The sequence below is a fragment of the Callithrix jacchus genome, chromosome 4, assembly GCF_049354715.1.
Source record: "Callithrix jacchus isolate 240 chromosome 4, calJac240_pri, whole genome shotgun sequence".
In the NCBI taxonomy this organism is placed as follows: domain Eukaryota; kingdom Metazoa; phylum Chordata; class Mammalia; order Primates; family Cebidae; genus Callithrix; species Callithrix jacchus.
The window spans coordinates 113,406,230-113,419,605 of NC_133505.1; the positions used below are offsets into that span (position 1 = coordinate 113,406,230).

Genomic DNA, 13,376 nt, shown 5'->3' on the forward strand with positions numbered 1-13,376 from the left:
GGACCCCTTCCTGACACCTTACACTAAAATTAACTCCAGATGGATTAAAGACTTAAACATAAGACCTGGCACCATAAAAACCCTAGAAGGAAATCTAGGCAAAACTATCCAGGACATAGGAGTAGGCAAGGACTTCATGAACAAAACACCAAGAGCATTGGCAACAAAAGCCAAAATAGACAAATGGGACCTAATGAAACTCCACAGCTTCTGCACGGCAAAAGAAACAGTCACTAGAGTGGATCGGCAACCAACAGAATGGGAAAAAATTTTCGCAGTCTACCCATCTGACAAAGGGCTGATATCCAGAATTTACAAACAACTCAAGCAGATTTACAGGAAAAAAACAAACAAGCCCATTCAAAAGTGGGCAAAGGATATGAACAGATACTTTACGAAAGAAGACATATATGAGGCCAACAATCATATGAAAAAATGCTCATCATCACTGGTCATCAGAGAGATGCAAATCAAAACCACATTGAGATACCATCTCACGCCAGTTAGAATGGCGATCATTAAAAAATCTGGAGACAACAGATGCTGGAGAGGATGTGGAGAAAAAGGAACACTTTTACACTGTTGGTGGGAGTGTAAATTAGTTCAACCATTGTGGAAGACAGTGTGGCGATTCCTCAAGGCCTTAGAAATAGAAATTCCATTTGACCCAGCAATCCCATTACTGGGTATATATCCAAAAGACTATAAATCGTTCTACTATAAGGACACATGTACACGAATGTTCATTGCAGCACTGTTTACAATAGCAAAGACCTGGAATCAACCCAAATGCCCATTGATAATAGACTGGATTGGAAAAATGTGGCACATATACACCATGGAATATTATGCAGCAATCAGAAATGATGAGTTCGTGTCATTTGTAGGGACATGGATGAATCTGGAAAACATCATCCTCAGCAAACTGACACAAGAACAGAAAATGAAACACCGCATATTCTCACTCATAGGTGGGTGATGAAAAATGAGAACACATGGACACAGAAAGGGGAGTACTAAACACTGGGGTCTATTGGGGGGAAAAGGGGAGGGCCAGTGGGAGGGGGAGGTGGGGAGGGATAGCCTGGGGAGAAATGCCAAAAGTGGGTGAAGGGGAGAAGAAAAGCAAAGCACACTGCCATGTGTGTACCTACGCAACTGTCTTGCATGCTCTGCTCATGTACCCCAAAACCTATAATCCAATAAAAAATTAAAAAAAAAAAAAAAAAAATGAAAAATCCAGGATAAATGCTAAATCAGATGGGATCCCAGTATAGCTGGCTTACACTGAGACTCCTTAGCAAACTAAGACGTACATTGATCCAACCTTCAAGGGAAGGACACCTGCCCTTTTTTGTCCTTCCTCTATTCCGTTGACTGAAGGGAGGCCACAATGGCAACTGCTTTGGGCCATGATGTGGTAAGGATGGCAGAACCTTAGGAGAGAAGGAGCCTGGGGCCCTGACTTTGCAGAATCACTATACCAACTCTTGACTGCCTACTCCTAGATGATTTTACATGACAGAAAAAAATAAATTCCTATCTTATAGGGAACTATTATATTATAATCAAGCCTAATCCTAACTGATATACATGAAATACCTCTATAATCTTTCCAGAAAGCAAGTTGGCAATATGTGTCAAGAATACTAAAAATGTGGCCAAGCATAGTGGCTCATGCCTGTAATCCCAGCACTTTGGGAGGTTGAGGTGGGAGGATCATTTGAGGCTTGGAGTACAAGACTAGCCTGAGCAACATAGTGAGACTCTGTCTCTACAAAAAAATTTAAAAATTAGCCAGGCATGGTGCTGCCTATAACTACTCAGGAGGCTGAGGTGGGAGGATCGCTTAAGCCTAGGAGTTTGAGGCTGTAATAAGCTATGATTTTGCTACTGTGCTTCAGAGAGTGAGCTAGTGTCACTATGACAAAAGGAAAAAAAATACTAAAAATGTTAAACCCTTTGAACCACTTCTAGGTCTTTATCTTAAAGAAATAATCTGGAATAGGGAAAATTGACATGCATTTTTTTTTTTTTTTCTTTTTTGAGACAGAGTCTTGCTCTGTTGCCCAGGCTGGAGTGCAGTGGCGCGGTCTCAGCGCACCGCAACTTCTGCCTCCCAGCTTCAAGAGATTCTCCTGCCTCAGCCTCCCAAATAGCTGGGCTTACAGATGACCACCACCACACCAGGCTAATTTTTTATATTTTTAGTAGAGATGGGGTTTCACCATGTTGTCCAGGATGGTCTCGAACTCCTGACCTTGTGATCCACCCACCCTGGTCTCCCAAAGTGCTGTGATTACCGGTGTGAGTCACTGTGCCTGGCTGATGCACAAAGATCTTTACTGAAGATCTACTTATGATAGTAAAAATAATAAGCAAACCCTGCCCATTGTTACCTTGGTGTTCTGTAGCAGAGCTAGTCCATTGCAGGCATTTGCTAGAAGAAAGTCTCCACTTAGGATAGCAATTTTATTTCCAAACTGCATGTCTTTCAGTGGACCATCAGATGACTGCAATTCATTTATATTTACTATTCCACGATGTACAAGGAGAGCAGTATGAATAAGCTCCGTGATCTCTGCCAAACTTCTTTGACTAAAACATAAAGGTGAGATTTGTCAGAGTATGAAGAATGCCATTTTATCACTCATGTCTGATTTCAGTTTTCAACAATAAAATATTCCATAGATTGCCCTTTTGTTTTTTGGATTATGCCTTTTTAATGAAGCTTTAAATAGAGGTCTCTCTACCGAGCAGTCTGGGATCTGTAGGAAGATCGTGACACTTTCCTTCTCTGTAACACTGCTCACTCTTCCCCACAAGTCATTAGGATATCCTAGACAGAAACTGGCCAGTGGAGAGTCACACTCCACAGCTCCATTTAGATACTGTGCTCTCAGTATACTTTCCTCACTCTCATAACTTCAAGATTTCTGACACTCCTTAGTAGTATCTAATGGAATTCCAATTTAAGTGAGAATACAGTCTGTGCTAGATACTAGTCTAAGCGCATTATTTACATTACCCCTCTCTCTTTTTTTTTTGAGTTGGGGTCTCGCTCTGTCACCCAGGTTTCAGTGCAGGGGTGCAGTATCAGCTCACTGTAACCTCCACCTCCCAGGCTCTAATAATCCTCCCACTTCGGCTTCCTGGGTAGCTGGGACTACAGGTGTGCCTGTACAAGCCTGGCTAACTTTTATATTTTTGGCAGAGATGAACTTTTGCCATGTTTCCCAGCCTGATATTGAACTCCTGAGCTCAGGTGATCTACCCACCTCGGACTCCCAAAGTGCTGGGATAACAAGTGTGAGTCACAGCGTCTAGCCACATCTCTTTTAATTGTAAATGTAAAGCTATGGGATTTACAGAGATGGATAAAATATGGGTTCTTCATATGGGTTATTCTGAAAGTTAAAAAGTCCTTCAATGACTTTAACTTTATTCTGAAAAAAATTCAGGATTTTTTTTTTTTTTGGAGACAGAGTTTAACTCTTGTGGCCCATGCTGGAGTTCAATGTCGTGATCTCAGCTCACTGGAACCTCTGCCTCCCAGTTTCAAGTGATTCTCCTGCCTCAGCCTCCCTAGGATCTAGGATTAAAGGCATAAGCCACCACACCCTGCTAATTCTTGTATTTTTAGTGGAGATGGGGTTTCACCATGTTGGCCAGGCTGGTCTTGAACTCCTGACCTCAGGTGATCTGCCTACCTCAGCCTCCCAAAGTGCTGGGATTACAGGCATGAGCCCCCATGCCCAGCCACTATTAATTTATAAAGGTTATAGGGCATCGCTCTCATTCTTAGTTTCAAAAGGGAAGGAACCATATAAACTAAAAAGTGGGTTTATAAAATCAGAGTTGGAAGTGACCCCAGAGGACAGTTAGTCTCTATGTAGCCCCCTACAGGGATTAGTGATAGCTATCTCACAGGAGCCACACCAGCTGATGAACAGTTTTTATTTTCAGAAACAGGGTCTCACTCTGTAGTCCAGGCTGGAGTACAATGGTGTGACCACGGCTCACTATAACCTCAAACTCCTGGGCTCAAATGATACTCTTGCCTCAGTCTCCTGCATAGCTAGGACTACAGGCACATACCACCATACCCGGCTACTTTTTAAAAAATTTATTTTTTTGTAGAGACAGAGGTCTCCCCATGTTGCCCAGGCTTGTCTGGAACTCCTCCTAGGCTGAAGTAATCCTTCCACCTCAGTCTTCCAAAGTGCTAGGATAACAGCTGTGAGCCACCGCACCCAGCCTGATAAGCCTGGGTCTGGGTGGCTCACACCTGTAATCCCAACACTTTAGGAGGCCAAGGTGGGGGGATCACTTTAGCCCAGGAGCTCGAGATCAGCCTGGGCAACATAGGGAGACCTCATCTCTATGAAAAATTAAAAGAAAAAAATTAGCCAGGTGTGGTGGTGTGTGCCTGTGATTCTAAGCTACTCAGGAGGCTGAAGCAGGAGGATTGCTTGAGCCCAGTAAGCTGAAGCTGCAGTAGGCTGTGTTTGCAACACTGAGTGACAGAGTGAGACCACCACTGTCTCAAAAAAAAAAAAAAGAAAAACAACCAAAACCCGTTCCTTATAATAACCTGAAATCTCTTCAAATGTTCTGCATTTAAGCTCATGTTAAAAATAGGAGAAGAATTAATTGTGTTTCACCACACAGACAAAGGTGATTAAAAAGACGATGGAGCCTTCTTTCTCTCACTAGCTTCCTTATCGCTTTTTTTTTTTTGAGAGGTTTAAAAAATACAGAAAAGTACAGAGAATAATATTTACATAATCTTCCACTTAGAAATAATAAATATTTACACTTTGTCGTTTTTAACAGCTTTTAAAGGATGTTAAGGCAGGAGGATTGCTTTTTTAAAATTTTGGGAATTTTCAAACACACAAAAGCAGAAAATATTGCATCAAAACCTCTGGGGATCCATCACTCAGCTTTAAAAGTTGTTAACCATGGCTAACCTTGCTTTAGCTATGCCCTTCATTCCTCTTTCAGACTTTGAAATAAATGCCAGATATGTCACTTCATCTGAAAATCCTTCAAAAATACTCTTTTAAAAAGTGCTTAATAGTGATTATGACTACTACTTACTAAATTACTTTAAGACAATTAGTTACTGTATGCTGAACACTATATAAAATATTTTGTAAGAATAACTCAATTAACGGATTAATAAATAAAATAATATAAAACCCACAACAGCTCTCTGAGGTAAGCTTTATTATCTCTTCTGTACAGAAGGCAGCTAGGCTGACAGGCTAAGTAACTTGCTCAAGTTCACACAACTAGTTAACTGCAAAGCTGGATTCAAGCCCAGGACTCTGGTTCTAAAGCCTGGGCTCTTTGCATATCAATAGAAAACTAATAAATATCCCAAACACAACATGTGCAAATTCAGGGTCTTTCTAAAAATATTAAAATGATAGGCAGGAGTCATCCATTTAAAGTCATTTCATTTGAATTATAAAATTTGTTTTTAAAATTGTAAAACTGATTTTTATGTTGATATGGGAAGAGTAAATTTGAAAATTACAAGAGAAAAACTTTGGGGAAAAAAAAAAGAGGACTGCCATTCTAAATTTTAAAACTTACTAGGCATTCTAGATTTTAAAAGTTACTATAAAGCTATGCTATTGCAGTTTTAAAAAATATAGTATGGTTGGGTGTGGAGGCTCATGTCTGTAATCCCAGAACATTGGGAGGCTGAGGCGGGTGGATCACAAGGTCAAGAGATCGAGACCATCCTGGTCAACATGGTAAAACCCCGTCTCTCCTAAGAATACAAAAATTAGCTGGGTGTGGTGGTGCTCGCCTGTAGTCCCAGCTACTCGGGAGGCTGAGGGAGGAGAATTGATTGAACCCAGAAGGCGGAGGCTGCAGTGAGCCGAGATCGTGCCATTGCACTCCAGTCTGGGTAACAACAGCGAAATTCCGTCTCAAAAAAAAAAAAGTATGATAATATCACAAGTACAGACTAATAGATTAGTGAAATGGAACCCAGAGAGAAATTCAAATGCAACGGAATAATTATTTATGATAAAGATAATAATTCAAATCATTAGGGAAAAGATGGATTATTCTTACAAATGATATTGGGGCAACTGGCTATCAATTATGAGAAAAAAATGTTAGATCCTTATACCATGACCTTACACCTCAAGACCTTACACCATGGATAAGAATATATTTAAATGGATAAACCATTTAACTGTGAAAAGCAATACTACAGGAAAACATTCCTACGGCCTTGGGGTGAGAAAGTTTTGCAAAATAAAATAGGAACTCAGGAAGCTACAAAGAAAACAAAGGATAAATCTGAGTAGTTAAAATAAACCAAAAAGTTTAATACTAAATTATACCATAGGCTGACAGCAGTGGCTCACGCTTGTAATACCAGCACTTTGGGAGACTGAGGTAGGGGGATCACTTGAGGTCAGGAGTTCAAGACCAGCCTAGCCAACATGGTGAAATCCTGCCTCTACCAAAAAAATACAAAAATTAGCCAGGTGTCGTGGTGCGTGCCTGTAATCCCAGCTACTTGGGAGGCTGAGGCTGGAGAATCACTTGAACCTGAGAGGCAGAGGTTGCAGTGAGCCAAGATCAAGCCACTGCACTCCAGCCTGGTCAAGAGAGTAAGACTCCATCTCAAAAAAATAAAAAATAAAATAAAATATACCATAAAAAATAATGAGGCAAATATAGACTTGAAGTACTTGCAAAATAAACAAAAGGTTTATATTCAAAATATACATGAAGTTTATCCAAATTAGTAAGATAAAGAAACAGTAGCAAAATGGTAAAGGACATAAAGAGGTAATTCCAGAAGAAATATAGATGGTCAAAAACTACATAAAATGATGTTCAACCTCACTAATAATTTAGAAAGGAGTATTATAACAACAGTGAAATAACATTTTTAGTTCATTAACTTGGCAGAAATGAAAAAATCAAGAAGATACAGTTTTGGTGAAGGTAGAAATAGGGGTCTCACATTGATGCCCCAAGAGCCAAATAAAGCCCACAGATATACTCTTTGGCAAACAGCATTTCTAAAACTAAATTGAATTGGCAAGTTTTTGGAGCCATGCTCCTCAGCTTGCCACAGTTTCCACCACTTTCTTTTCCGTCCACTTTCACTTGAACAGCCTGACCCTTGAAGGTAGCCACTCACAGGGAAATTTTCCCTGAATATAATACTGTATCAGACCTTAAATTGGTAGAATCACTTAGAAAAGTATGGTATCTAAAAAAATTATGGGGTTTTCCTATGTCAGCAGGCTAGTTTCCAACTCCTGGCTTCAAGCAATCCTACAGCCTCTGCTTCCCAAAGTGCTGGGATTATAGGCATGAGCCACGACACATCTGTCCAACGTGTTTGTTTTAAATAGCATACATTATATGCTTTGGTAACATCAAATAATTAGAAACAACCTAAATGTCCGTTAATGTAGTACAATACTATGTAGAAATTGAAAAGAATGTGGTAGAGCACATTTATTCCTTCAAAAGTTGTTAAGTGCAAAAAAACATGAGGGCTGGAATTTTTGTCTGTTTTTTTCATTATTCTGTCTCTATTGCGTAGATCAGTGCCTGGCAGGCTCTCCAGTCTTTGCTGTATGAATGAATGAATGAGGAGCCCGAGTTGATTTTTGGAGAAACAGGAAAAACAATGAGAAGGAAGAAAAGAGGACAGGCAGGGAGGAGGAAATGCAGATGTTGAGATTATGAACTTTTTAACAGCCTTTTTCATTTTTGAACATTTAAATAGATTAAGAATTGGAGGTAAGTAGGGGATATTCACTGGACAGCAGCAGGCAAGCCCATCTAATACAGAGAGCAGCAGAGATGAGGTTGGACTCATGGACTGGAGAGGGCCTTAAATAGACCAAGCAAGGAGCTTAGGTTTTTCTAAATCAGTATGGCATTATTAAGGAGGGCTGGACAATATGAAGATGCCAGGATGAAATTGGTATTTTAAGAAATGGAGGCCAGGCGTGATGGCTCATGCCTATAATCCCAGCACTTTGGGAGGCTGAGGTGGGTGCATCACCTGAGGTCAGGAGTTTGAGACTTGCCTGGCCAACATAGTGAAATCCTGTCTCTACTAAAAACACAAAAATTAGCCGGGCGTGGTGGCGGGTGCCTGTAATCCCAGCTACTCGGGAGGCTGAGGCAGGAGAATCCCTTCAACCCGAGAGGCAGAGGTTGTAGTGAGCTGAGATTGTACCACTGCACTTCAACCTGGGTGATAGAGTGAGACTCCACCTCAAAAAACAAAACAAAACAAAACAAAAAAAACCCTTATAAAAACACACCCAAAAAAACAAAGAAATGGAGGCCAGGGGCAGTGGCTTGTGCCTATAATCCAAACACTTTGGGAGGACAAGGTGGGTAGATTGCTTGAGTCCAGGAGTTTGAGACCAGCCTGGGCAACATGATGAAACCGTATCTCTAGAAAAAAAAATAGAAAAATTAGCTGAACGTGGTGGTGCGCCGTTGTGGTCCCAGCTACTCAGGAGGCTTGAGATGGATGATCACTTGAGCCTAGGATGTTGAGGCTGCAGTCAGCGAAGATCATGCCACTGCACCCCAGCCTGGGAGACAGAATGAGACTCTGTCACAAAAATAAAACAAAAAGAAATGGAATATGCCAGTATAATCCAGGATACACAGCATGGGGAGAGATGACTATGACTGTCAAGAAGATCAAGATACTGCAGCATGATTTCAGAGAACTCTAGTTGTAAAGAGCCTGAGGCCAAGTAGTGCAAGCTCACTAGAAAAAGCCATTCAACTTCTCCTGGGCTCAAGCAATCCTCCCGCCTCAGCCTCCCAAGTAGCTAGGACTAAAGGTGCACACCACTAAGCCTGGCTAATTTTTTAATTTCTTATATAATATTTTTTGCAGAGACAGGTTTTCACGTTGTTGCCTAGGCCGGGCTCAAACTCCTGGCCCTTGAGTACAGGTGTGACCCACCATACCTAGTCCTATTTTAGTATGTCTAGTGACAAGGAACTGATGGCTTCATGAGGAAACCTATTCTGTTAAAACAGTTTTTTAAGAAGTTTATTTCTTTACACCACGATTTGCCAAACTATAACTATCACAAAGTTGTTTCTACGTTTCTAATAATTTAGGAGTGACCTGATTAGAATGTGAACTCTAAGGTGACAACGGAGATACACGGGGAGTGATATAAAATAATCTAACGGGAAGAATTACAGTATTGCTGTGTGACTAAGTATGGAGGACAAATGAAAGATACTTTGTAGATGTGAGGCTGGAGTGGTAAAATGGTAGCAGAAAGGAGGCAAGCAGGAAAATGAAACCACCAGGCCGCCCATGGCTCTTCTGCTCAGAACCCTCCAGTGGTCCCCATCTCACTCACTTTGGTAAAAGCCAGTCCCTATAATGGATTCCAAGTCTAATACAATCTGCCACAACTTCTCCACCCCGGCCTCTCTGACTTCATTCCCTATGCTTTTCCCAACACTCACTCTCTTCTGCTACACTAGCTTCTTTGTTATTCCTTAAACATGCCAAGCCTATTCTTGCCTCAGGGCCTTTGCTCTTTCCTCTGTCTGGACTGCACTTGCCTTATGTTTCTACAGGGCTTAGTCATTCATCCGCTTCAGGTCTCTGCAAAAGTGCACCTCTCCGTATGTAAGGCCTTCCTGGCCACTCCATTTACAATAGCAACCCTCTCATCCTCTTCAGCAAACTCAATCCCGACTTCCTGCTTTTTCTCCCCTCCATAACTCTTACTGCCATGTGACATACTAGCTTCCCCCACCCCGCCCACTCCACCCACCCCTGCTTTTTGTGTTTTATTTCTCTCCCCACAGTCCCAAAGAACAGGGCAAATAATCAGGGTGGGAGCAAACGGAGAAACAGATAAAAGCAAAAAAATTCCTAAACATGCTTCAGTAATATCCAGCTCAAACAGTTAAAAAAAAAAAAAGGGCACATGAACTCTAAGGAAAAGGAAAAGCATACACATTTTTGTAAACTCATGCCAGGTAAAAGAATCTTTCATGGTGATAACCTTTAACTAATTATAAGTGTCAAATATTAATTTTTTACAAGTAGACTTAGAGTCCTAAGAGTCATTCAATTTAAGTTGTGATAAACAGAAACATAAGGATTTTCTTATTTTGTCATTTATTCATATTGATAACTTAAATTAAAATAGAACTTTGCATTCAGGTTTGGCCATGAGTGCATCATTCGAAATTCATCTTATTTCATTCTTAAATTCTGAAATGGGAATTCTGATTTTATAATAATTTTTCTTTTGAGACAGGGTCTCACTCTATCACCCAGGCTGGAGAGCAGTGGTGTTATTATAGTTCATTGTGACCTCAAACTCCTAGGCTCAAGGAAGCCTCCCACTTCAACCTCCTCAGTAGCTGGGATTGTAGGTGCACACCACCATACCCAGCTAATTTTTAATTTTCTTTTTGTAGTAGAGATGGGGGTCTTACTATGTTGCCTAGGCTGGTTTTAGACTCCAAGCCCCAAGTGATCCTCTTACCTTGGCCTCCCAGAGTATTGGAATTACAGATATGAGTCACCATGCCCAGCCTAGAATTCTATTTTTTAAAATAGGGTAGGAAAATGAAAATTCTCAACCATGAGAGGCAAAGTGCCAGCTGGGCATGGTGGGTCATGCCTGTAATCCCAACACTTTGGGAGGCCAAGGTGAGAGGACTGCTTGAGCCCAGGAGTTTGAGACCAGCCTGGGCAACATAGGGAGACCCTATTTCTATTTTAAAAAAAAGAAAAGAAAAATGCCAAGGCTGTAGGCTGTAATAAGGATGACCTCCAAGTAGTGATCAAGTTACAGGTTCAAGGATTGGAAAAAACTCCCAGGACTTGCTTCCAGCTCTGAGCAAACATACTAAGCAATTGCTGAGGGTGCTGTGTCTCTTTTAGAAAAGCTCATCCACCATTCGAAGTTAAGAGTATACAGAAAAGAAGCAGAAGATAAAAAGTCATTGCAGCTGGTCTCATTTCAAAGAGATTAGATACTTCAGTCTATGTTAGAATCTTGCCATGCCATGAAAACACAAGGTCCAAAAGTGAGGAAAAACAAATATAAAGACAAAATATTTTAAGTAGTACTTCAGTTAAAAAAAAAAAAAACTTTAAAACAAAATTCTCCCATATTCAGTGCTGTAATTTAGAACTACTGGTAGTTTTGCAAAAATATAATTTTAAAATAATCACAGCTTAACACAAAGACTTGCATTCATTTCCTCCCTTCTTGATTTATTTCCAAAACAAAAAACAAAACAAAAAAACCCCTCAGTATTGATGTGTTCTGTAATTAACTCCCTCCATACCTGCCAGCCAATCTACAAAGAAGTCAGCTGCCTTTGGTGGTGGTGGTCATACTTGAAAGAGCAGAGGGATGTTGGGGCTCAGCAAAGAGTTACCATATTTATCACCAGAAATCAGCCAACTGAAAAGAAATTTGTATTGCATGTCTCTTTACACAGGGACATAATAAAGCTCTGCTTAGTGATCAATAAACACACCTCTGAGAGTACCTTAATAAAGCATATTCAAGCCAGGTGACTTACTATATTTAAGAACATTTTAAAAAATGTTATTTTGAATAACTCAGACATACACTTGACACCATCAACACATAATCATCCTGCAGGTCAACTGGATGCTTACAAGGAGGAGAAGGAGGAGGACGATGACGACGAGGAGGGACAGCTCGCTAATAATCTCTGGTTTCTGGAAACTGTTATGTGGGGCTCTTATCTGCCAGAAAGCCTAGCTAGCCATCCTCATCTAAGGTTTCTAAAAGTACTTTGGGGTTTGCATGTCACAAAAGGGGTTAAAAATACTTGAGGCTACCAAAAAAGCTTAACAAGACATCTGGGTGCGGCGGCTGTCACTGTCAGGGCAGCCCTTGGAGGGAATACTGGTATCAATTCGGTTTATCAGATGGACAGCTGATCAACATTAAACAGACTTGCTCTGGGCAGACTGAGCTGAGCTTCCTGACATGAATTCCAATGAGAGCCCTCTGTACTCTACCACTGAGCTCTGCCATTTTTTACTGTTGCAGCTCCCTGGACATATGGGAATCCCTAGTGATGAGCACATAAAGCTGCCTCTAACTCAAGTGACGGCTCATTTCCCCCGGCTGAAGGCAGACATTAATATCCTGAGGAGATCAGACCTGCCTCTCTGACCCCCATCTACCGAAGCAAAACGACTGTCCTATTTCTTCATTTTAATAAGCTTTTAATGAAGAAGACCCAAACCCCCTCTCTGACTGCAGCACAGTTCTACATGAAAAGGTTATATAAATACATCACATTTTGTGTCAAAGTTTTCCAAAATAACTATCCCCCTCCCCACTGAAGAGCAGATTCTGTCACTCGCCCTCCTATAGTGCTCATGCTTTCTGCCTCGGTACAGGGGTTCTGTTCTCTGCTCTGATAATTACGAATTGTATCCATGGTCTGGCAGGTGGAAGATTAAAGAACTGATTACAAAGAGCACATTGGAGTTTCCATTTTCATTACAAACCCCTTTCTTCAAGGGTTCATCATGTAGCTATGAAAACTGCTTCAGGCACAACTAGACTGGGAGAAATGACAGTCCAGTGACAACCCAGATAGTAAACCAGAAAATGCTGCTGAGCAAAATCAGAATATGAGAAAGCTAAAAATATTTGGTGAACTGGAGTGGGCATACATACTCTGGTCTTAGAAGGGGCGGAAGAAAAGATGTTTGACAGCAGATGAAGTAGACAAGCAGACATTTACCTGTGAATGCTGGAGACTGGATCAAAATAAGGGGCATCTCATTTCTTTAAGATTAGTGCCAGGCCCAATGCCAGCTACCAGGGCTCTGAGTTCTGAATTGCTTCACTAGAGGATGAGGTTTGGGTTTTCTCTTCTTTAGAGAGCAAGAAGGGGTTAGGAAAAATGTAAAGGCTGCATGCTAAATGGCGCACAGTAAGCACTGTAGGAGGGAAATGTCATTCTGCAAAGACCTCTCCAGCTAAATAACAAGAGGCAGTGATGAACCCAAGAAGGAATCTTGGCAGGCTTTATTTAGGCCATGAAATGTGTCTGAGTCTGGGAAATGTGAAGGTAAGGTGGGAATAAAGGGGCAAAGATCTGTTTCAAATGAAAAAGGGTGTCAGGGCATAGTCTATACAGTGAGAAGCTTAAAATTAGATTGCTTACTTTGCTACCTAATCAACCTAGGTAACCAGAGACACAAAAACAGATCTTAAATGTACCACAAAATACTTCGCCAAGTATTTTCATGTATAAAAGTTGAGAAATGCCCCAGTATGTTTTTTTTTTTTTTTTGAGACAGAGTTTCACTC

The 13,376-nt window shown here is 40.9% G+C and overlaps 1 protein-coding gene across 23 annotated transcripts in view; it reads right to left on the reverse strand.

The window, feature by feature from the left end:
* The window catches only part of PDSS2 (decaprenyl diphosphate synthase subunit 2), a 294,704-nt gene that overhangs the window by 128,069 nt on the left and 153,259 nt on the right, over positions 1–13,376 (reverse strand). For all 23 annotated transcript variants that reach the window (XR_008480780.2, XR_004741982.3, XR_008480779.2 and 20 more), the window contains one exon: positions 2,400–2,598. Coding sequence is in view for 13 of the 23 variants with exons in the window: in XM_078369897.1 (XP_078226023.1) it covers positions 2,400–2,598 (199 nt within the window). In the remaining 10 variants the exon portion in view is untranslated. The remainder of the gene's footprint in view (positions 1–2,399; positions 2,599–13,376) is intronic.